Source organism: Pteropus medius, unplaced genomic scaffold (assembly GCF_902729225.1).
Source record: "Pteropus medius unplaced genomic scaffold, Ma_sr-lr_union100, whole genome shotgun sequence".
Classification (NCBI taxonomy): Eukaryota; Metazoa; Chordata; class Mammalia; order Chiroptera; family Pteropodidae; genus Pteropus; species Pteropus medius.
Window position 1 is genome coordinate 8071472 of NW_024351543.1, and position 25683 is coordinate 8097154.

The window sequence follows — 25683 nt, forward strand, 5'->3', positions numbered from 1 at the left end:
GCAGGTTACTAGGTCAATGTATAAAAGTCAATTGCCTTCCTAATAGTAACAATGAATAGCTGAAATTTGAAATAAAAAACATTTATAACAATAAAACTTCTGGAAAAATCTAATCTATGTGACCTTGGGTTTGGTAATAATTTTTAGATACAACACCAATAGCAAAATCCACGAAAAACAAAATTGGTTAAGTTGGACTTTATTAAAAACTTCTGCTTTGTGAAAGACACTAATAAGAGAATGAAAAGGTGACAGACTAAAAAAACATTTGCTAAACACATATCGATAGAAGATTTGTATCCAAAATATGGCATGAATTCTTAAATCTCAACAAGAAAATAACCCAATTAAAAAATGGGCAAAAGACACGAACAGATACCTCACCAAAGATATAAAGAAGGCAAATAAGAATACAAAAAGATCTGCAACATCATTTGTCATTCAAAATATATAAACGAAAACCAAGGATACCACTACAGACATACTAGAATGGCTAAAATTCAAAATACCAATGGCCAGCGAGGACATGGAACAACAGGAACTCTCATTCATTGCTGATGAAAATGCAACTGGAACAGCCTCTTTAAAAGACAGTTTAACAGTTTCTTACAAAGCCAAACACAATCTTACTACTCTATCCGACAATTGTGCTATTATATACTGATTTAATAATGCAAAATTGTTTTCTGTCCACACAAAAGAACAGGAATATTTATGGCAACTTTACTCATAATCATCCCAAGTTGGAAGCAACCAAGATGTCCTTCAATAGGTAAATGTAAACTGGTATATGCATACAATGAAATATTCACAAATAAAAAGGAACGAGCTAGTAAGTCATGCAAAGACATGTATAAATCTTAAATGCAGACTGCTAACTGAAAAAAACATGGTGAGGAAGGAACTGTTATTAAAAGATATTCACTACAAATGAAGAAAAATAAAATCCTCTCCCAGGAAAGCTGTGAAGGACTGTAAAAGAGGACAACACAGCATTATCCAATATTCTTCCTCCCTTTATTAATACATTATTTAACCATTACTTAACCAATCAACTCCTGACACAGAATCATAAATCAAATAATTCTTTTGTTAAGACGACTCAAGCTTTCACCTTTCAGTTCAATGGAATTTACTCAACTCCGTCACTAGATGGTGTTTCCAGCTTCACTGGACTAACCTTGGGTTTATTGATTTCAGATTGTCAAAATGTATCTTTCTCAGAGAACTCCTGATTTGCCTCTAGTTTTTTAATTTAAAAAAATAAGCTCATTTTAATTTTAAAGATACCTTGTGCCTTATAATGAAGAAACATTTATAAGATAATCTCCTTCGGGGCAATGTGGAAAGTTCCAGCTTTTCATTACCTCGAATATTAATGATCAAGTCATTAATAGATATAAAAACATCCATTTCTCCTTTCTCTGATTAAATTACTCATTCCTCAGTTTCAGCTATTGATTCATTACTATTTTTATTAGAAGTCCTCCAGAAGTCCTGTAATTTCCTAGAAAAATCTCCTTACTAATAATACAAGAGTGCCATCTAGTGATGATTGTGTGTAAACATATGCTATAGAAAATTATGCTCTGATGTGGCTTTTAAAGTGCATTAAGGAAAAAATATACTAAAACTACTGTACTTGAAACAAGTTTTCTAATACTCATATATTTGACAATTTAGCATATCCTCCTGTTACATAACTACTCAAATAACTAACATTCATCTCTGAAGTGACTTCATACTCATAGTTTCATGGAATTTCAGATTATCCATGTGAAAGGAATATTAGAGACTATAACCTAGTCCAACCCATAGTTTTTCGGATGTGAAAACTAAGGCCCAGAGGGAAGATGCCTCACTTATCCCACAACTAATAGTGTTTCTAGTAGGGCTGGTTTGCTTTAGCTTGGTTCCTGATGAACTAGACAGCAAGATGATATTATCTTACAGAGAAGATACTTTAAATATCTCAATAACAGGTTTCTACTCAAACCAAATCTCTAGCTGTTCCTGCAAGGATGACAGAGGGTAAAATTCCCTGGCCTAGGCTCTCTTCATAGCTTTCCCTTCTGAACTCTAAGTGGGCAGAGCAACTCAATAAGTTTTGCCCAATCATCGTCAATGGAAGAACTGCTACAGCTGAGTGCTTGCTAGGTGCCAGGCAGTGAGCATGAGCTCTGAGTATCAAGTCTTCTACCTTCCCTGCTTAGACGCTTTGGGCTCTAATAAGCATACTCCATTTCTCCCTTCTTTTCATCTCAGTACATTCACACAAAGCAGGGGACAACTAAGAGCTGGGCATTCCAAGCAAAGGAAATTGTACGTACAAAATTATGGAGGTGTCAGAAACCAAGGTTTATTCAGAGAACTTTGGATATTGGGAACGGAAGATGCAGGTGCTAAAACTTTTTCTTCCTCTTCTCTCCCTTTCTGGAGAGGAGGAGGCAAAATTTGATCAGGGGGCAACACAATGAATGAAGAGCCAAGGCAGAGGGAGACTAAGCCAAGCTGGTCTCAAGGGCTTGACTGATTTGGGAGATTATGGTTTGAACATAGTCACATGGTCTTGATACAGACCTCTGGTGTCAGAATGATGGAAACCACTGTACTGAACAAATGACAAGGGCAGACTTGCAAGAAGGTGAAGGTTGACTTTGGCAATTTCCTACTGCTCTCCTGGAGTAAGCCTTAGGAGCTCCTAGGTAGCAGACAGGCTGGTCTGCTGGGGAAGGTTACTTGTTATCCCCCATCAGAGGGCTCCTCCTCCCTTCTGTCTTTACCACCCCAGGCAGACAGCAACATCTGAATCTGACTAACAAATGTTTTTTTTATTCACATTTGTGAGGAGGCTAGATAAATGCGCTTGGGGAAGAGGGTTCCCAGAACTGAGCATGCTAAGAGTATGGCAGAAAAGAGACAGCAAGGTCTATGGGTGTCAGTTTCCAGTAAAAGAGAAGGAATTAGATCTCAGGATCAGAAACTTGTACTTTGGGAACGTGACTATTTTTATACTGTTGTATTTTTGAAACTTATTCCCTTTTTATTCTTCCTATTTGGTAAAATTCATTTTTTAAAAAGTCAGCTAAGCTAAGTGGAACAAAAGAAAGCAGTTTTTGTTCAAAGAAAGTTCAAGGAAAGCAGTGATGTTTTTATGCCTGGGCGTACTCATGAGGGCTGGTAAGGGGTGAAAGCAGAATTCCAGGCGAGTGAATCTGGAGGCATCACCCCTTTCTTCCAGGAAGCCTCCCTTCCAGAGTTCTTTTCTGCTAAAACACCGAGGGTTCTGTGTCTGGTTTTAATGAGTGACAGTGGTTCCTTTTTACAACACTGCACTGTAAGTGACCGATAAAAGCTTGACCCTGAGTGGAGTGTGGGGGAGGAGGTGCTACAGTTTAGAAAGGATTTAGTTCACTTGAATTTGTGGGAGGGAAAACATTTCTGGTAGGAGGAGATGGGGCTTGTGGTGCTTGTTTCCCCAGCAGCTGCTCTCCTTCCTTCCTGGCACCATCTGTTACCACCTGTGTGAAGAAACAGCCTGAAGCCATATGCTACCTACTGATATTAAGGTGACTGCAAATTTCTTAAGATGTACTTGTAAAAAATAATTAAATAAAAGGTGTCATCAGTTTGAGAGAGGACTGCAAGCTGGCACATACAGCAAATATTTAAAACCACAAGTTCAGGATATTTAAGTGAAAGGCCTTCTGCTCTTGTCTGTTGATGAAATCGAAGTGCTAATACTCAACTTTGTACATAATACCCTCTGGGCTATGACTGAGCTCGTGTTCAGATATCTGTTCTACGGTTTTTGACCCAAAGAGAACTTCCCAAGTTATTTATATTGACAGTATAATTTCCACCATGAAGTTTCACCAAGTGCACAATGTCACATCTTACCAAGAGTATCTTCGGTTCCAGTCCTTCTACCTCTAATTCCCATCTCAACAAGGGGAGAAACTACTCCAAAGTCACCTGAGAACCACCCCAGATCCCATATGCATCTTCCACAATCTAATCCTGAACAACATGAAACATAGATTATACTTCTTTCAATACAAACTGTAACTACATGAATAAAGAAAGCACAACTCTTCTTTACAGGCTTGTGAAAGACATGTCTCGAAGTGAGTTTCTTAAAAAAGTCCATTTCCAAAAAAGAAAACTACTGTGTAAACATAAAGCACTACAAATTTTAGGTTGAGGGCTGCAACCATAGCATTTGAGAAATCTTGTCCCTACATTATCAGTGGAGAACAGGCAACCTACTTTGAAGAAGGTGGGGCCTGGGAACCTATTGGCAAAGAGAGAAAAGAGCTCCTCACATGGAATTTCAGTTTACTGTTTCTGGAGGCTACTTTTGCCAAGTTGCATTGTCACAACCATGAACAAGAAGCAACTCCAACCCATCCTAAGAATAAGTGGTCCTCAATTACACTGAAATGGTAATTTAAGTAAGACTATGTAAGAGTCAAATTTGTATAAATCTAAGTACTAAACATTACATCAGGGACAGAATAAAACAACATTCTGCAACATTACATTGCTTTAGTTAGTGCTATTTTATTGAGCAATTTTCAGCATCACTATGTTTCAGGCATTGTGCTGTTTTTCATGCATTGCCCATTTCATTTTCACAACATTCCTATGAAGTAGGTATTATTATCCCCCTTTTATTGATGAAGAAATGAAGGTACATAAAATTTTACTTTCTAGAAGTCACACGGCTAGTAAAAAACCTGGGTCTGACTGAAGTCCAGACTTTCCAGCAACAGTATGTAAAGACAGCTCGAGGCTCTGTAACAAGTTTCTAAGACTAAGTTGTTATAGTGAAAACTTTCAGAAAGCCACAGGAAAATAAACCATCATTCCAAAAATAAACTTAAATTGTATGAGCAAAATCAAAGCACTGCCTTTAGGTTAATGCTAGAAACGGCCTATTTATTAGCCTCATTAATTTTTTAAGGACCTGAAAACATTTTGAAGTAAGTTTTGGGAATTGTTACCAGAATTTGGTAAGATTATGATCAAATGGTCACTGTGTTCCCACTAGGTGCCATGTACTGTTAGGTGTTGGGATACAGAAATCAACAGAAACAGTTCTCATTCTCAAAAAATTCAGTGGTATTGGTGGAGGACAGAGGTAGAGTGACAGACCATAATACATTATAGAAAGGATATTAAAGAGTAAGGGGTAGAGTATTACAGGAAAAGTGAGGAATAGTACCTAATCTAGCCAGTGGGTGGTAAGGGAGTTTACTAGAGGAAGAATAGTGAGCAGTCGCCAGCTGTTCCTTCTAGGCAGAGCACAAAGCCTAGGCACAGACCGGGGGCAGGAAGTAGTGCAGTAGCGTGGTACATGGGGGGACCCATGAGGTCAGGGTTACTGAAGCATTGAGTGAAAGGCAGGAAATGGACACAGGTAAGGCTGGGGAGGTGGGCAGAACCCAAATTGTGAAGTTTAAACCAGAGAAGAGTTTTAAGAAGGAAAGTGATATGCTCAGAATCATCAAGGAAAGAAAAGAACCACAGAGAAAAGAAAAGCCAAGGGGGCTCATATAATGGAAGCTAAAGGAGCAAGATCTCAGGGAGGGAGTCATCGGTGGTGCCCTGTGTAGTTCAGAAGTCTAGTGAAGTTTGATGTGTGTCCTCGGAATTTAACAGAAACTGTTGCTGATTTTAGACAAGAGGGCAATTTTAGTCTAAGACAATGAGGGCAGAAGCCTGACTGTTGGGTTAAAGTATAAATGGGACTGAGGAAGTAGAAAGAGTCTGAATTATGTAATTGTAAGAAAGGAATGTAGAGTTAAAGGTTAAAAATTATTCTTAGGATGGAGTACTCAGCATTTTGTGAGCTGAAAAGGAAAAGGCAGATGACAAAGGGTGATGATGTGGGAGAGAGAATCACTGACAGAACAAGGTTCTTAAAGAAATAAGGAATTATTATCTACTGAGTGTTAGGGGACACTTGTCAACAAACCATCAGAACAGAGTGTGACATGGATGCTAGTCCATGGAACGCCAGAGGAACTCGAGGGGCCGACTGCAGGCTGCCTATGCCTGCTCACCTCTCTACTCCCACTGCCCCACAGAGTCTGGCACCTATCTGCTAGGCCTTCAGGAATGTTCCTGGTCTGAATGAATAAATATTCTTGTCAGAGGCTTTATTTCCACGGGTAGAAATTTTATAAAAAGGTATGAGAATATATTCTAAGACAAACAAAGGAAATTGAGGTATTTTAATAGAATACCTCACAACTTAGTAGTACACATGCTCAGAAAACATGCATCTAAGAGCTTTGTAGGCAGCTAAAGGTTAAAAGAGTTGGGGAGAATGGGGGTACAGGCTTCAGTGTGTGGAGAAAGCCTGAAACGGTTCCAGAATTCTTGCAGGGCAAATATATCTCTCAATCTGTAAGCTTAAGCTTCAAATTCATTAAACTATTTAAGAAGAGACGAATTTTTCATCTCAAAATTGTAGATCAAGGATTAAAAACGAAATATATGTGAGATTATATACCAGAAAACCAAATCAGGGAGGTTCTGGCTAAGTTCAAGGTAGGTTCAAGCAAGGTTCCACCATTTACTGGCTGTGTGATCTGCACCAGGTCGCTTAACCTTTTCTGGGAAAACAAACCATGTGACAGATGGCTCCCCAAGTCTCTTTCAAAACTACTGCTTAAAGGTTCTAAAGCAGTGTGCAGTGCCCTGAATATATTAAGAACCCACCTGATTTGTGAGTTAAGTTGATCAGGGCCATAATAGTTTAGATGCATAGTTCTTGAGCTTTCAGACCTTCAGCGCTTCTGAATGAGTACCAACTTCAAATTCTCCCTTCAGGGTACAAGTCTGGATGCATAGCAACCACTATGGGCTTACTCTATAGGTTCTGTTGACTTTCCAAGTTGATTTCCATTTAGAGAGTTTAGCCACTCCAGACTAGAAGCTGCGCCTCAGTCCCAGAGCAGAATCTGATGACCTCCTCCTTACCCCCACCAAAAAAATCGCACTGTAACTACTTTTAGCAGAGATCCTTTACATTTGTATAACTATACTTACACATTTCCAGTATCTCTCACATACATTAATATTCATCTAGGAGGTAGGCTATATATGCAGAACTCCCATTTTAAAGGTAAAAGAGACTCTAATATTTAAGTGATCACAGAGAGGGCTTTCTATAGCACCAGGACCCCAAGTCCCATTTTTATAAATATACTAGTTTCTCTGTTACCCCTGTAATGAGAAGGTAGGAGATGCCTCTTTAAATTGACAAAGCAAAATAGCTGTGACGGTTAATAAAATGTTCAGTGATAACATCTAAATAGTATCGATAATTTTAGAAACCGAAAGCTATACCAATTTAAGCAATTTTATATATAATGATTAAGTAGTTTTTTCAATATTCAATAAGAATCCAATCCACCTACCATTAATGACTTGAAAAAAAAAAAGCAGAGCTCATGATACATAGTAAGGGGGATAATTATATACTTACCCATTGCACAATGTAAAATCTAGAGGAAAAAGAGGAAAAAAGAGAATTAGCAAAAATCAATAACATTATAGCTTTATTTCATATAAACTAGCCTTTCAGTAAGAATAGAGTAGTGTTTGCCAGCAGTATTGAATTTGAAAAATAAATATTCCATTTTTAAACTTGGCTATAGTATAAATTCTCATTGTTTTTTTCTTTAGTTTATCTGTGGAAGAGTTCCTAAAAGTAAATCTCACCCAGTAGTCTAACAGATGTCAAAGATCTCTTGTATAAAATATAAACTTATAAGAGCATTAAGTGTATATCTCCCATGTCACATATTCTACAGAACTGTCACAGACTATAGAACACAGGGTCAGATGAGCTTTTCTTGGCTCCTTTTGTCTGGCAGCCCCTTCAGTACAGACAATCATTCTGCAAAGCTCCACCCTTGTTCCTATCTTGTCTCATTTCATGATCTCATTTCAGGAGTGTTCCTGGTCTAGTCTCTAACCCTAGATTTGAGCACTAGGCCCACGTTCCAAACTGCCTTTGGAAGTCTCCACCTAGGTGCACAGCAGCAGTTCAAACATGGCATGCCTCAATGGTAATCACAACTTTTCCTTCCTTCATACCTGCTATGCGTCATGATCACTAACCTCCTAGACTCTCATGTCTAATCATTTTTTCCTTCCTCTCATCCCCTAGTCCAACTGATTTCCAAGTCCTGCCAATACTTCTGGTATCTGTCGTCCCTGGTTTTTCTCTTTATTCCAGTGCTATCTCCTCATCTCAATGGCCATCGAACGGGCCAAAGAGGTTCTTCTAAGTCCCCCTGTAATTCATCCTTTATATGGCATTGCTTTAACCTTGGTGGCGGTAGTAAAGAAATAATCTGAAGCCATCGTAAAGATAGATTTAATGACGAAAGCTTTTCTAAATGGTAAGACCTAACAGTTATTGTAGTGCATTTTAGAATTCACATTTCTCTAGCAGTCACTATGTAGTTTGATCCTAACAATTACCCTGGTAGATAGGCGAGGCAGTTATCACTACATGGAGATGAGAAAACCAAGGCTCGGAGAAGCTGCAGAACCTGCCCAAGGCAGTAAGTGATGTCCAGGATCCAGACTCTAGGTTTTACTTCTCCTCTACTGATTTTTCTACCATAGTATTTCATTTCACATTAGTTTTATAAAATATCTACAGAGGCCATAATTTGACAAGACTTATTTTATCTAAAACATGCTTGATAAGACTGCTCAAAAACTCTTACAGCAGTCCCCCCTTATCCATGATTTCAGTTACTCACGGTCAACTGCAGTCTGAAAATATTAAATGGAAAATTCCAGAAATAAACAATTCATAAGTTTTAAATTGTGCACTATTCTGAGTAGCGTGATGAAATCTCTCACTGTCCACTCTATTCTTCCTGGGACACGAATCATCCCTTTGTCTAGCGTCTCCACACTGTATATGCTCCCCACCCATCAGTCACTTAGGAGCCTTCTCAGTTATCAGATTGACTGTTGTAGTCATAGGATAAAACTGGAAAACTACAGTAATTCTCCCAAAAGGCGATTTTATGAAATATTATTAAAATAGTCCATATTAAATTGTTTGTGCGCAAGTAACCCTTATTTTACTTAATAATGGCCCCAAAGCACAAGAATAGTGATGCTGACAATTTGAATATGCCAAAGAGAAGCTGTTAAGTGCTTCTTTTACATGAAAAGGTATGAATGTATGTATGTATAGAAAAAACAGTATATATAAGGTTTGGTACCATCTATAGTTTCAAGCATCTACTGGGATCGTTTCCTACAGATAAGGGGGAATTACGGTATTTCACTAAATTGTTTTTTGCGGAGTCGGGGCAGCTGGGATTAAAAAAATCAAGCTGCATAAATTTGCTGATAACTGATAAGAGAATAAAAAGAATTACTATACTCTAAACCTTAACTTTTCCAGAAAAAAACTAAGAATCTCAAATGTATGAATATTATAAAACAAGCTGAACCTCTTGCTGCAAAGTTGAAGAAAACTAAAAGATATATGTAGATTAAAATGAGAAATGGAAGACATGAATGAAGAACATGCTTTGAAGCAAGACAGATAGTGCCTAGACAGAAAACCTGTTCTATCTATGTATGTGGCAAGACATCCAGACTGATCAACAACAGGACACTGCAGAAAGGCTATGTAGTGCTTAAGGGCAATGACATTTTCTCTGCATTATGGAACAGCATGTCTTAGTCCCATTAGACCTAATCTCCCCTTTTTAATCACATATATTTTATAATGCCTCCTTTACTATCCTGAAATGAAATTCATAGACGATATAACCTGCCTACACAAAATTTTCAGAGAAATACAATGTCTTAACAGATACATAAAAAATAAAGTAACTTATTGAAAATATTTATTTCAGTATATAAATGTTTGGAAACATATGACATAATGAAGCAGTCAGATGTATGTACCAACTTATAATGATTAAGTTTGAATTCAAAAATAACAATATCAGAAACCACTTTGCGCGAGTATAGGAAAATAAAAGAGCAGAGGTGCAGAGCAACACTATAAAAATACTATTAAAATAATAATGGAAAAAGGGTCGTAATCTTAAGTGAAGTTGGAATAATGTGCCATGGTAAATAGTAAAAACAGAGAAAATGAGGAAGTACATTATTGCAAATGAGCTAGGTCTTACGTTTCTACATGTGGTGCCAAAGTAAGACCCTAGGTTAAGTCATAGGATGGAGTAAGAAGAAATTACCACAAAAAAACCTATCTTTCTGCCTTGAAATCCCGCTGAGATATACAATCAGTGTCTAGTCTGTAAAAAGACTTTGGAGACCATTTTCTTTGAATGGTGGGATGAGGCAGAGAAGGTGGATTAGGGGGAAAAAAAGTAATATAAGAGGTAATAAAGCAGTTGTGTAATAGACTTAGGATAAAACTAAAAAGCAGTTGTGTAATAGTTTTAGGATAAAACTAAAAAACTATAGTAATTCTCCCAAAAGGCAATAATATAAAATATTGTTAAAATAGTCCATATTAAAGAAATCCAGTAAGATCCCTGTATTTCATGTGTCTCTAACTTAATAATTGAAGTCTGAACAGGAAATCTCAAATCTCCTGTCACATATTTTCAATGTTTCTTTCATTGCTTTTGCAGTAACAACACTATTGCACTGAAATCCTTTTCAACTAAATATGCAAGCCAGAAATGTATAATACTTAGAGAACACAGTGTGCCGAGTGAACATATTACTCAATTATTTTGAGATATCTTTATTACACTTAGGTTCCCTCTTCACAAAAACTGTGGTAAGCAGAATTCTAAAGATAATTCTCCTCCATTCCTGTTCCTTCGTTATCTAATAAAACACTAATCTAGGTACTACAGTACAGAGATTTTACAAATGTAATCCAAGTCCCAAATCAATTGATTTTAAGATATGGAGATTACATGAGTAGGCCTGACTCAACCAAATGATCCCTTGAAAAGCAGAGTTATCCTCAGGCTGGTGGAAGAATGGGAAGTCAGAGATATTCAAAGAACAAGGAGTCTGCGAGCCACTGTTAGCTTCCAAGATGGAAGGGGCCATATGCAAAGAGCAGCCTCAAGGAGCTAGGAGTGACCTCTAGCTGACAGCCACCAAGGAAATGCGGACCTTAGACTCAAAACCACAAGAAAGAGGATTCTGCCAACAAGCTAAATGAGCTTAGAAGCAGATTCGTCCCCAAAGCTCCCAGTCAGCCACGCTGACAACTTAATTTCAGTCATGTAAGACCCTGAGCAGAGAACAGAACAAAGCCCAGCTTCTGACTTACAGAACCATAATGAGAACTAATAATGAGTGTTGTTTTAAGTTGCTAAATTTTGTTTTTTTGTTAAGCTGGTATTTTCTGATGCACTAATAGAAAACTAAGACAATGACCATCTTCTAATAAGCTTTTTAATTTCTCGTAAATGTTTTTTGGTATTAATATGTTCTACAAAACTCAATTTATATTTGTAGAGAGGTTTAGCCTGGGGGAATATGCAAAAAACCAGGGGGGATGCAAAACAACTCTTCACTGAGTTGAACCATCTCAGACACTATAGGACATCTACTCAGCAGCATCTCTATCCATTTTAACAGTCAAAATACCCTCACAATTTTCTGGAGGGCACTCTGGCAAGTGGGACTGCTCTTTCTGAGATCTACCAAGAATCACTGAACTAAAATATTTCATTGAACTAAGCATATTTCATTGAAAAAATTTCAGAAGAAATGCCACATTCAAAATCTCCCTTGAAAATGTGTGGTAAATGGCTCTCTCCTCTTGAACCCTTGTATTTCCACCTACTGGCAATAAGCTGATTTTAATTTTAAAATATAACCTCAATGTCAAATACCAATTTCCACAACAGGTTACTTGGAAACATCTTTTTTGAAAAAGTTTCTAAGGTTTGCACTAAAAAAATTATTTTTGTAAGCCTGTAGTTTATATTAAGGTTCACTCTTGGTGGTTTATGTTCTGTGGGTTTAGACAAATGCAGAACGACCACTGATGTGTCCACCATTATAGTATCATACAGAGTAGTTTCACTGCCCCAAAAAATCCTCTTGTGCTCCACCTATCATCCTTCAATTTCACTTTTAATCCAAGGTAAAACAACAACAACAAATCCCAAAAGTTTAACAAGTCTCAACAGAAACTGGAACCAAAGCACCTTTGGAGACCTCAGATACAGTTCATGGATTTAATGTGATCTGGCTACAGTGAGTTCCAATTTTTTCCCACTAAAATTACAAACTCTTTGGGGAAAAAAGTCTGACAGGCCAGTTGGGGCCAGGAATGCACCCCTGGATCAGCCAGCTATGGTGTGAGAGGCAGAGTCAGGGAATCAAGACACAGCTGCTACAGGTCCAGCTGCAAGAACAGGGAAAACTTCCAGACACGATAAAACACCCTGAGCTGGGCAGTTCCACAGCGCATGTCTCCTGCACTCGTGCTTTTTTGGAGAGGTCCAGAGCTAATGTGAGTTACGTTTACCAGTAATGGGTTAATTTTGAAAATTTTCATACTATATGTATATGATTCCATCTTTGCTTAAAACTTACCTATATAGTAACATGTAGTCTTAAAGGACAGACACCAAAACAGTGATTATCTGTAGGTGTGAGCTTATGTCCAACATACATTTTCTTTTTGCTTATCTAGGTTTTTTTCTACAATGAATATATAGCACTTAAGATTAGAGGGAAACACGTTTCCCGGCTCCTCTGGTTTGCATGAGAGGGTTTTCTCCTGAATATTTCTGGTCTCTCCCCACCATTTAATCACTTTACCTGGGAAATGATGATCTGTCTGAGCAGGAAATTTGGGAAGAATAAATGTGGCATGCTCAACTCAGCCCCATCCTAGGGTTTCCACAAAGAACTCAAGTTTTCTGGTTTTCTCCATGTCACCCCGGAGCCGCTGCTGAGGGTGGGGTGGGTGGCGAGTCTAATTCTGGAGTGCAGTCAGCAAACCCATTAGGCTTGCACACTAACACACGGCCTCCACTAGGCCTTTACCACTAACAAACGTGATCTTTGGGATTCTTATACAACTGCTTTGAGTTATTTCTCAATGTTCAGAACAAGGCAAGAAAAAGAGAGCTATTGATGGGGCTACTCCCTCAAAGACTCCACTCTAAACTTGTTTTCAAAGTCCTTTTAAGGTTGAAATGAGTGAAATTTCCTTAATTACCATGACTTTCTCTCTGTCACCTAATTTTACCTTTCTTGCTATATTCAGCTCTATAACTTATTAATTTATTACTTGCTTAATTTTCATGTGCTGACTGTGAAATACTGAAGCCTTACAGAACTTAAAAGTGGGAAAAAACTTAAGGTCATCTAATTCAGCATTTTCACTGCAAATACTGAATGGAGGCTTAGAGAGGTTAAGATCAAGTGGCAAAACCAAGTTTTAGTACCCAAATTTCTTATCTTCACAGTGTTCTTTTACATATACTGTCACACCTCTTAAGTATAATTCTATTTACTTCTAAAACATTTCTGTCAGCTTTTCTATGATAATCATTCACCCATCAATTAATTCTACCAACACGTGTCTCCCATGTTCCTTCTGCATGTAAAGTTATGAACTCTGCAAGTTTCTCTTAGGCTTCTGATCTGAAATTGACTTTATCTTAAAGCTATAACTGAACTGTCCTGCTTTTCTGGTTTGCTTGGTCATGGGAGGTTGATCTGTCCTTTAGCAAGCTTAAGTCAGTCTTTTATAGGAAACGGATTGTTGGATTTTGTTTTTCAAATCGGTAACCACCTCCACACCTTTTTGTTTTAATAAAACGAACGAGTCCATCTGCAAAAACATTAAAAACATGCATTTCTGTTATCTAGTCAATCACTTGATAGGTTTATTATTGTTCCTGTATTTTTCAAATTTAACAGAATTTTTATAGCAGATGAAAAATTCTGTACTTCACTTTAAATCAAAGATAACCTATCTAAGCTGCTTATTCCTTTTTCAAAGAACTTTTAAATCTTATTTTCCTCATTCATTTTTTGTTTTCCATTATATTTTATTTCCTATTTCTTTTATAGTACATTTTTTATTTTAAAATTCACAAAGTGATTTATAAACACACACTAAATAGAGTAAAAAGTAGAAATTCCCTTTTATTCCCCCCAAATACCACACCCCACCACAGAGGTAAGCACTAGTAGCAGTTTGATAGGTACCTTCTGTATCTTTTCCAATATGTGCAACTTGCTTTTTTTCTATTGATTTTTCCAATCTGCAAACAGCGTAATGTAATAATTATTCTCATTATTTTTGTCTTATGAATTAAGAAGTTTATGAACTCTGGAGTGACATAAAATTGTCCTTGTTAGGTTTGTCTTAATTTGTTTACTTATCCCACTTCCCACGTCATTCTACTCTGATAAAATCTGAAATATCTCACGAAATTCCACATGGACACCTTGCACTATATCTACTATAGTCTAAAGCTGTGCTGTCCAGTGCAGTACCCACTAGCCACATGCCACCCTGAACAAGCCTGATCCCGTCTGATCTCGGAAGCTAAGCAGGGTCGGGCCTGGTTAGTACTTGGATGAGAGACCACCTAGGAAGACCAGGTGCTGTAGGTGTAAAAAATAAAAAATAAGGGATTGTAAACTGACGAGGTCCTTGCAATCTGTGAGGTCAACCAAGGGTCGCCTCACCTAAAAAAAATAATAATAAATTTAAATTAAAAGTAAATAAAATTAAAAATACAGTTTCTCTGCCCCACAAGCCATATTTCAAGGGCTCAACAGCCACATGTGACTAGTGGCTACTGTTATAAATACCATGGAATGTTATCATTGCAGAAAGTTCTACTGGACAGTACTAATCTAAAAATTTGGTTAATTTTATTTCTTTATTTATATAATAGTTAAGTACCATTTAAGGTTCTTTTAAAATTCCATTACTTCTTGTAGCTGTTTTCAAAACGTCTCCATCGATAGGAAATTGCATGGTCTGTTATCCAGGAACCTAATGCTTTTCCCTAGCTTCTTGTGGATTTTTTTATTCTTCGAAGTCTAAGGATCTGAATTGTTTTACTATTGCAGTTTATGATCTTTGTTTTAAGTTGAAAAATTTAACAAGTATGTGCCTAGAAAGAGAAGGAATTTTTTTTTCTTGAAAAACATCTCCTATGTGGAACTCTACATACTCTGAATAACCATACTGAGAGGGTCTTTCAGTTCATGAAAGTTTTCTACAATTTCTCCCAATTACTTGTGAGTTACACATCCAACCTTTTGTACTTCTTATAGTCTTACTTTCTTAACAGATTGTATACTCTTAATCTGTTTTCTAAATATATCAGTTCTATTAAATTATTATTAGTCTGTTGAATTTCACTACTTTTCTATATATTGTTTTTCTGTTGTTCAGATAATCATTCACACATCAGCTAGTTCACCAACACATATCTCTGATGTGCTTGGCACTACTATTTTGTAATGTTCTTTTACATTTCAAATGGTTAACTCTGAAAATTCCCAATGACTTCAGTCTTGTAATCTATTTTATATGAGACTGTAACTGGGAACTCCTGCCTTTTTTGAATCTTCGCCTATTTCTCTGCACTATGGCCTCCTTCCTACTCTGACACATCAATATTTTACTTTATTTTTTAAAAATTTCAGCACATTCTTTTCTATAGCCACTAGCTTTCTTATCTCTTTGAATACCACAGCAATTTGCTTCTTTTGCTTAAGTCCGCAAGCAGGCCTGTGTGGGTGGGCTCCTGTTTCCCACAGGCTCCCTTCCCTTTCTAATGTTTGACACATTAATTATATCCAAGTTCTATTTTCCCTTTGGTTATCAAGTTGTTTTTGAAGCTGGTTTGTCTAGGTTTGCTGTCATTGCTATCTGTGTTACAGATCTCCACTATGACTTGCTCTGCTTCTGCTGGCTTTTCAGAAGTCTCTTTTAGAGGTCTGTTTTCTTAAAACAAGTCTTCAGAATAAAAGTAGTCTAAAATGTGCATATAATGTTTCAAAAGTTCCTTCTTAAAATTACTAGTACTAGGAAATCAGTATGTTTCCAGGAGGAAAAACATTACAGATGACGGTTATGGCCACATATGAGTTCATAAAAGCAAACTTAAGACATAATGTGCCTGAAGTATATTACTGTATTAATAACATCACAGAAACTAACCACCCTTAGCATCTCTGTGGGAAAAAATCATCCAGTGTTAAAGGAAAAAGATATCGAAGCTGGCAGGGAGGCAAGATGGGGGCCCTCTTCTTACTAAGGACACTGTAAGTTCTTAAGATTTTGCTACTCTTAAGAGAAATTTCCAAAATCAGTGTCTTGACTATTTGATTAAAGGATTTGGAGATGAGGCATGAAGAGTTAAACTGGACAAACAGTAGTGGGAGATTAGAAAACATACCAAAAGCCATCTTCTCTCTTTCTCTGCTTCTCCAGAACCAGTTCCAGAGAAGTTCATTTTAGACCCAGCCCTAGATTAACTCTAGGAAAAGTTCACAAATAAGACTGGGGTTTTCCCCTTTCTTTTTGTAGATTTAAGGGAGTTCCAAGCAATAGATCTTGAAGAGCGTAGGGAGGAAAGGGAGTGGAATCGCTGTGGTCCACTAGACATTTCAAGATGGACAGTGGTATATACAGTGATGTACACATGCTAAAGATGGTCTATCTATATCAGTCTCAACAATTAATGTCTTTGAGGAGCAGGCCTTAACCCACTGTAATCCTCATCGTCAATCACAGAGACGTATCTAATTGAAAGTATTTGAAAGTGTCTGCTATAATTACAGTCTTATGTTAACTAAACATATTTAGAAATCCAAATTCTCTCAAAAATAATTTTAAACTGCCATAACACAGCATCGATCTACTAATTTCTAATCTTTAATTCAATTCTAACAAAGCTGGAAACATAAGAATCTGTCTTTATCTATGAATATCATGGATACAAAAAAAAAAGAATGAAGTAAAAACTTACCCACAGCTCATTATAGATAAATGACATTTAAAAAAAGAAATTGAGATATAATTCACACACCATAAAATCTACCCATTTAAAGTGTACAATTCAGTGGGTTTTAGTATGTTCACGAGGTTGTGCAACTTGTCACCACTATCCAATTCAAGAATATTTTCATCACCTTAAAAAGAAACTTTGTACCCATTAGCAGTCACTCGCTATTCTCTTCTCCCCACAGTCCTTGGCAACCACTAATCTACTATCTGTCTCCATGGACTTGCCTATTCTGGACATTTCATAAATGAAATCACACAGTATGTGTTTTTCTGTATGTTTGGCTTCTTCCAAACATGTTTTTAAGATCCATCCATGTTATAACGTGTACCAGTAATTAATTCATCTTGCATATGGAGACAACACATTTTGTTTATCTATTGATGGCATCTTTAAAATATATTTTTGCTATGTTAATTAGCTCTCAGGATTACTCAAGATCAATACAACACACACTATATCTGTTTACACACTGATCTCTTGGTCACAGGATTATGAGCATTTTACTTTCTGCCAATTTATAAACCATCTCATACATTATTATCTTTACTGTGTCTCAGTACTTTGGTAAATACTTCTTGAGCTTTCTACCTAACATCTCTTTTTCTAGTAACTGTCCCTTCTCTCCAACTTCGATATAGTTAATGTGACCTTGCTCCTAGGTACAGGTGATTGGTCCAGAATGGGCACCAACTCAAACTGGATAAAACAGGCCCTTTACTTGAAATGTGGAATTGGGATTAAGATTCTAACTAGCTGTTCTCTTGATTGCAGGAGCTACAATCTCAGGAGTTTTTCTGTTACCACTGTCTGCCATGTAGACTAAGAAACCCAAAAAACTAGTCTGCAAGATCACAAGAAACTATCAGAGACAAAGAGAATAGCAGAGACAAGAGACAGAGCCAGAAGTTCTGGGTTCCCTATGGTACTCCAGGCCCTGACTGTAGGCCCTTCATAAGGCCCAGTGGCATCCCTGTGCCTGGATTCCATGGGACATCCTATATCTTATAATGAATCTTCCTTACTGTGTAAGTTAGTTAAGGTTTCTGTAATTTCCAGCCAAGGGTCCTATTTTAATCACCTACCCAACAAGATTTTAAGCTTTTTATTAGCTAAGGCTCAACCTCCATAGCAATGACTCAAATACATATTTAAATTATCACCCATGGAATAATTTGGAAAGTTATCTATTAAAAATATTTAAGACATTCTCGGATCAGTATGTACAAAAAAATTAGAATTTATGTCCATTTAATAAAAAGCTATATTATTGTAACACCAAGTCAATGTATCTTTGTACCTATTTTGCAAATCATTTAGTTTCTTAAAAAACAAAATTGTCTTTTTGTATTACACTACTATATGCCCATTTGCACTTGCTTGGTAAATGTTTTGAAATCTGTTAAAAAGCAAAGTGTTTTATTTTCCTAAGATCTGAAGTTTTTCGAGAACAAATATTCTATATTTGCTTTTTAAGCAAATGCCCACAGAACCTACGAAAGAATAACATTCAGTATTTTGATACAAATGAGTAGCTGACCTCCCTGCATTCATTTTCTCCTCCTCTAAACAGCTATATTGTCAAGCACTAAAAGTTCCCATAAGGATACCTTATTTGTAATTAAAGAATACTGTCCACATGTAATTATCATATAATGTAAGTTGCTAGGCAATGAAACACTCCTTAACCGACAACTCAGGAAGTAAAGTTTTAGTAAGCCTTCTCTACTGCCCCAGGCTAAGGGGATTTCTGCCATCACAGACATATGGGAGGCTAATTCTCTGCATATTCTTGGGAGTCTTCACTTCCTTATGAGAGTTCTTTTTCCAAAATCAAACCCATGATTTGTCACCTATTTGGTTCTCAGTGAGAATGAAAGAGATAAAACCAAAACTCCAAAATATTTTCTTAAACGCCTATTAAAAATTCTATAGAGATATACAGGCTTGTCCTTCAAAGTCTAAGATTTGGTTCCTGAGTGGATTGTGTATCACACTATTTAATGTCACTACCTTCCCTAAGATATACTTAAATTCTAAAAATACCTCCAATAATATAAATTCTTAGAGACAGAATTCCCTTTAAACTGTTGAAATACACCCGCCCTTCAATTTACGCAAGTTTTTTGATAAGCAGTAAATACTCCCCCTGTTTACACAGACCTTTTTAAATGCTGTTTCTATTTATGTGGTCTCATTTTATGCGGTTCTTTTTCATTTCCATTATTGGCAATTACTCTTTCTAAAAAACAATAGCCTAACTCGGCAATGTACAAAGAACTAATACATACTAACACACAATGATCACTGGAACATTTGAAAATTGATTTTTGAACCACATTGGTTACAGTTGAAACTAATTTAACAAACTGTTAAATCAGTAATCGGTAGCTGTAGGATTTGGCATGACACACCAATTGCATCATAATTCAATTACAGATATTCTAACTTTTATGCATGTTACTTTGTGCTTACATCATTAGCACTTAAAGATAATACATAACTAAGTGTAAGTAAGCACAAATAACCAATATTATATATGAGCTGTTTTTACTTATAACATTTTTAAAAGGGACATATATCAGTAGAGGTAAAAAAAAAAATCGATTTTTTAAGAAAACTGAAAACCTGGAACTGACGCCACATAAAGTATAACAAATAGCCATGTGAGTATTAACAATGTGTCTCCGTGTGCACAAAAATTGTTTGATCATCAAAAATACTACCCAAGAAAAATGGGAAAGCCGACCTTTGTTTTTATACTCGCAAGTCAGAAATGCCTAGAAAATATTTAATAAAAACGAAGAAGTGAAAATCTGTATCTTTGGATATGAAAATGGAAATTTTAAATCAACTTGAAAAATGAGAAAAACCTTCATCAATTGCTGAATCGTATGAGAAATCTGCAGTCCGAACAATAAAAAAAATAGAGGAAAGTATTAGAAGTAGTGTGACATCTGGATCCTTAGCAAACTCAAAATTTTCTTCATATACAGTAAATATTTTTTATGACTTATATCAGCATATTTCTTTAGTATTTTTTTTCATATTGGTAGACTTTTTACGCAGTTTTCTTCCATGTAAAAAAAAAAAAAGATGTGTGGAAAAGATAATCCGCATAAATCGAGGGATGGGCGTATTCCAATTTCTTAATGTATTAAGCACTGGGGCAGTTTCTGATGGTCTTGACCCCAAACTTGCTTTTCTACAGCTTGAGAGAACTGTGTTGGCCAAAGCTCTGGAAGACAAAGTCCTACTCACTACTGCTGCTCCCTTCTAAAAAATTCAAGACTAAGTTCAAAAATTGCCCACACTAGTATCTGATAGTTTCCTCAGCCTCAAACTATTAGGGCAGAAGAGGCTTTGGAAATCTACTTTAACTCAATTATTTTACAAATGAGAAAATGAGATGAACAAGAGATAAATGACTTGACCAAATTCACAGAGTAAGTTGGTAAAACCACTCTACTTAGAATAAGGGTACTCAGACGTCAGCTGGAAGCTCATTTCATCACACCACATACCGAAAATGTGTTAAGTATGAACAGCACTGAAATCTCTCTCTTCCTGAGAAAGGGGAAAACAAACAAACAAAAAAACTATAATTTTCTGCTTTCAAAGGAGAGGGTGAGAGAGTGAGGTATATATCTCATTTCATGGAAGTAAACTTTTTTTTTCTTAAATATCTTTCTGAATGTCATGAGGGGCTTGCCCTGGAGGCTAAGTGACATGAAAACAGAATACCAGCTTTCTTCAACCTGAGGTTTTTTACCACAGTGAACTATGGCAGCTATTGACTTTTTGTGCCCAAAGCTATTCCCATTTCTCCTTTCCATTAACAAAGTCTATAGTCCCCTGGCTAGAGGATGAGCATGTATCTTTGACCTGCCAAATCATTGGCAAGAATGACTGGTCTAATCAGTACGGCCAACCAGAATCCTTCCCCAGAACTGTGACACAGATACCGAAAAAAATAAACTCCCTCACCATTTCCTACCATATGGAGAAGGCTGTCTGCAGTAGGAGAGCCTAAGACCAACATTCAACAAGAAAGAGAGAAATGCACTAAAGAGATGGAAGGAGTGTGGCAATGTCAAATCCTTGGTTCTCATTCCTGAGTTGGTTCCTTTGATTTTGTTAGTTAAATCTATATCTTTACCAACTACAGAAGCCAGTAAATTCCTCTTTTGCTTGAAATAGTTTGAATTGGGTTTCTGTTACTTGCAACTCAAAAATCCTAATATAAGCTGACCCCAGGAGAGAGTACTGGAGATACATTACCCCTAATACTGAAAAATTTATAAGCTTTTTTTTCAAAATTCAGATTTAATATTAATTTTTAAAATTTAGACAGACTCTACCATTTTTACATCTATCACTCCTGACGTCTAACACCCAACAATTTTACTGGTTCCCTTATATGCCTGGCCCCAGAAAGTATCTGAGTTTGCTAACACTTCCCTAGGATGTCCCTAGAATTAAAAAAAAATATCCCAATATAAATTGCTGTTCACTTGATTTCCAATGATAGCTGAATGTAAAATATATTCCAGGTAATACAAGTTAAATGAGATATTACTTTATCTAGAACATCAAAAAGACGGTCTAGTTATCAACATTATAGTATGCTGAGGCAAATTTTCAAAATTTAAAGCAAAACCAAAAGAGATATGGTTACCTCAATATAATTTAATAGCACTTTTTTATTTTATAACAATAGAAATCAACAACAAGAAATCTCAGGACCCACCTCCAATAAGGCTCCAGTTTGGAAGAATTTCAAAGGCTTTTCAATGGAATAATAAAGGCTATGATAGCTACCCTTAGCCAGGTATGCTCTGACCAGACCAACTGCTATAACAAGCCACCTAAGAAAAAAGAGAAAAAAGATCAGGAAAAAAAAAAGGTAAGTAAAATCTAAGGTAACGGAAAGATGTAGTAACAACAGATACTGCTAAAGGTGACCTCAAGAATCAATGTCCTGAATTTATCAACTATAGCTCTCAAATGCCAAAGCACAAAAATGTTGCACTATACCAAGAGTGTCTGCAAAAGCACAGTGGCACCTCACCCATCTGGAGCTCGGCTTTTTGGCAAACTTGCCTGTTGAGAACAAGGCCAAAATAAAGGGAATAAGCTAAATTGGTCCTTGAGCAACTAAATTAAGTGCCAGAAAGCCTAAGACAAGAGGGAAAAAAAAAAGTGTTAAAGGAAAAATTTAAATGGCCTGTGCAGTTAAAAAGTCTGTAATAATAATAGGGTGGAGAAAAGATGTTTTAAACTATTTTTGCAAGTATCTCACTGGAACACACCCATACCTTAAAATCTATCCTGAAGTTGCAAATGAAGAATAGAAGGATTTTTAAAAATAAATAAATAAAAGGGCTTTTTAAAGCTGAATTTCCCAAAATCAATTCAGTAAAGAAACTCCGATCAATACAAAATGTAAAACAGGAAAGCACTTCAAAATACCACTGTAAACATTACATTTCTGTTCTACTGTCCTTAAAAATAAATTTCGTAGGCCCTGTAATTTTTTAAGTTCCATAATGAAATGCATAGCCCTTTATTAATGTACGTCTCTTTCAAGGCAGTAATAGATTTACCTATGTGTATAATCTTAAATAGGTAATCAGGTATGTGTGTCCTCTATGTTATTTCTAGAAACTGTCATACAATAACATCAAAAAAGAGTTTGTAAAAGAAATGAACTCATTAATGGTGTAACTGGAAGCCTAGGGAAACGCTTACTTTACTCTCACAATTCCAATTTCTCCACCTGGTTTAAGAGATTACTACTTACCCTCCACTCATCTCTCTATGTTCATTGCCCAGGAATAATGACTTTTTTTCTTCCTCAGTGTACCTTAAAATCCCTCTTCAGGTCCAAAGCTCTCATCAATGCCCTTGCTAAGGCAAGAATTTTACATATAAATACAAATACACAGGGTTCTGGATATTCTTTTAAAATCACTGACTGTTTATGTAGTAAAACTTGTAATATTTCTTCAGTGAGTCAAGAGAAAGGTTTAGACACAGGTCTAACACTGACAATTCTGTGATTTCAAACAAGTTAAGCAAGTCACAACTTCTCTGAGCCTCGGTTTCAATACTGGCCATTTCTAATTTTATCAATAAAGCCTATGGTTCTCTCAAGATATTTTGCATGTGTGTGTGAAACAAACAAGGTGCTGAAATGTCAATATGACATTAGCATTTGTGTTTTAAAAAGGGTGCACATGGGTTGGGGGGGATGTATATTTATATTTATATTTATATTTATATTTGCTTGTATCAGCATCTGAAAGATACACAAAATAAGCAGCCTCCAGAGAGCGGTTCTGGGTGGAAAGGAAGGCTGAGAGGGAAGATTTTCACTGTATGCCCTTGCACATATTTTGAATTTTGCACCCTGCCAATGTATTGCCTATTGTAAAAATAAGTAAAAATGGACGTTCACTATACAGTTTTTTCAAGTTTACTGTATGTTTGAAAATTTTCATAGTAAAATGTTAAAGAAAATATTTTACAAAGGAATAAAATTAAAAAATAATAATAATAGTCTGATCTTGTGATCTTCCTCACCAAAAACCATGGGATCAAAGTGGAGGAAGCTTGGCTACCCGCTAGCCCAACTCTTTAGTTTTACAGATGAAAAAACGGAGGCCAAGAGAAATAAAGTAATTTATCCAAGGCCACACAGCTAGCTAGTGTCAGAACTAGAACTAAAAACTGGCTGTGACAAGGGATGGACTGAAATGAGGGAGAAAAAAGAGTAGTAAAACCCGTTGGTGGATCTATTCCCTCTCCTCCCCAATCTACCCTAAAAAAAAGTCTAAACTCATCTAAGCACACCTCTGCTCGTGTCACTGGTCAAAAACTTTGAAAGCTCTTCCATTACCTTTCAGATTATAGCTCAGCCTGGATTTTGAAAACAGCGCCTAAATAAATGGTCACTCTGCAGCCACAGCTTTCTCCACTCCCCTTGGGGTAAAGAGCTCGCCATTCGTGACTGGCTGTCTAGGCTCCCCACGCTGCAGGATCGCTCGGCATACCGCCCCCCCAGACCTGGACCTGTGACCAGCCCACCCTTCCTCCTAAGGCCCTCCAGACCTGCGCCTGGGTAGCCTTCCCGTTTCCCCGCTGGAGCCCCGAACTCCAGCAACGGGGCACACCCGCTGCCTGGGAACTTGCTCGGAAACAACGCCCAGGATGGAGTTCCGGGCAGGCACCGGGGCCGTTCAGCGCTCTGCTGCCCTTAGACCCAGGTGCCAGGTCCCGCACGCCGACCGCCGGGGCTGCACTGCGTGCGGTGGGCCAGGCCCGGCCGCTCCGCTGGCGGCAGAGCCCCCTAACCCGCCAGGCTTGCTCCCGCCTCCCTGAGCCTCAGTCTCACCCCGCTGTCATCACCACATTGTAGATGACCAGGTACGCCGTGGCCAAAGGCCCCGGGCCCTTCTTCTTCCGCGCGCCGCTGGCTTCGCTGGCTCCGGCCCGGCCCCCAGCGCCCCCATTCCCCTTGGTCGCTGCAGTTGCCGCCGCTGCCGCCATGTCAAGTGCCAGGAGCACGCTGTCCTAGCGCGAGCACCACCACCCGGACTTGGCACTGCGAGGGGGCGGTGGGAGGGGCGAAGGAGGCGGGGCTGAGGCCGCAGGGCGGGGCCAGGGACAGCGCCCACGGCGGCCGCCATCTCGAAGGAGGGCAATGACGCTCCCTGTGCTTCCCGCCCCTCGACTCGCCTCAACCGGCGCCGCCATCTTGGATCGGGATGGTCACCGCCTCCTTTGCGTTCCGCGGTAATAACGTCCGGCGCCATCTTGGGTCGGGTCGGTGTCGCCTTTGGGCACCCTCGCCTGGCGTGCTGTTTCTGCCGTCTGGGTGCTTCGTCGTCTTTACCTAGTCTCTCTTCTGTAACTTCCGCCTGCATGTTGGAGCAAGAAAATGATGCTCTCATTCTCTTTTCTCATCGTGACGTCTCCCAACGGCCCTCTCATCTTTATTTCGAGACGGAGTAACCTGCCATTTTGGGTCAGGGTAACTGACGCCGATTTTGCTTCCCATCAGCCCCAGAGGCTAGCGGGGAATACCGTCTCTCTCTGCTGCGTGCGCTCTTCTCCTTAACCGGTAGCCAGGTTGAAGAGTCAGTCTCTGAAAGTGACTTGACTTTTGATTTTAAGTTACAAGGACAGTGGAAAATGTCAACGAGAAGTGTGCCCCTTTTGCTGTCCAGTTAAAATCACCCAAATGGCCTAGGATCCATTGTCATCTGTGAGGACCTGGAGAGTGTTAAGTGCATTTTCCACCCGAAGCCCAGTGGGCTCGCCCATTGCTCTAAGAACACGAGGCTGAGGCTGTTAGGTGGTCGGCTAAGGGTGAGGTGTGGAGTGGAGTGCGAAGCTTTACACCCCCAGTTCACCAAAAATGGAGGGCTGTTGGCTTACATGGAAAAACCTGCCTGCTGAGGGAAACTGCATCAACCAGCTGAACCCACTTTCCATTCACAGCTTTGTCTTAGAGTATTTTTGTAAAAGTGGAAATTCTCCAGTTTCAGGGAGGCCGTATCTCCAGGTGCAAGCAGTAACTCAGTCACAGGGAGGCCATATCTCCAGGCGCCAGCCCCAGGAGAAGTGCAACATT

The 25683-nt window shown here is 38.0% G+C and overlaps 1 protein-coding gene and 1 pseudogene across 2 annotated transcripts in view; one reads left to right on the forward strand and one right to left on the reverse strand.

The window, feature by feature from the left end:
* HACD2 (3-hydroxyacyl-CoA dehydratase 2) overlaps positions 1 to 25067 on the reverse strand; it is an 87095-nt gene extending 62028 nt beyond the window's left edge. Inside the window, exons 1-3 of one of the 2 annotated variants that reach the window (XM_039843213.1) lie at positions 24786 to 25067; positions 21796 to 21913; positions 7499 to 7517 (exon numbers count right to left, since the gene is read on the reverse strand). In XM_039843213.1, coding sequence (XP_039699147.1) covers positions 7499 to 7517; positions 21796 to 21913; positions 24786 to 25000 — 352 coding nt within the window. In that variant the 5' untranslated portion in view covers positions 25001 to 25067. Of the gene's footprint in view, positions 1 to 7498; positions 7518 to 21795; positions 21914 to 24441; positions 24662 to 24785 lie in introns of those variants that run through there. The other variant, XM_039843214.1, reaches the window with a different exon arrangement.
* LOC120586838 (uncharacterized) lies at positions 14513 to 14634 on the forward strand (annotated as a pseudogene).
* Positions 25068 to 25683: the final 616 nt, after the last annotated feature.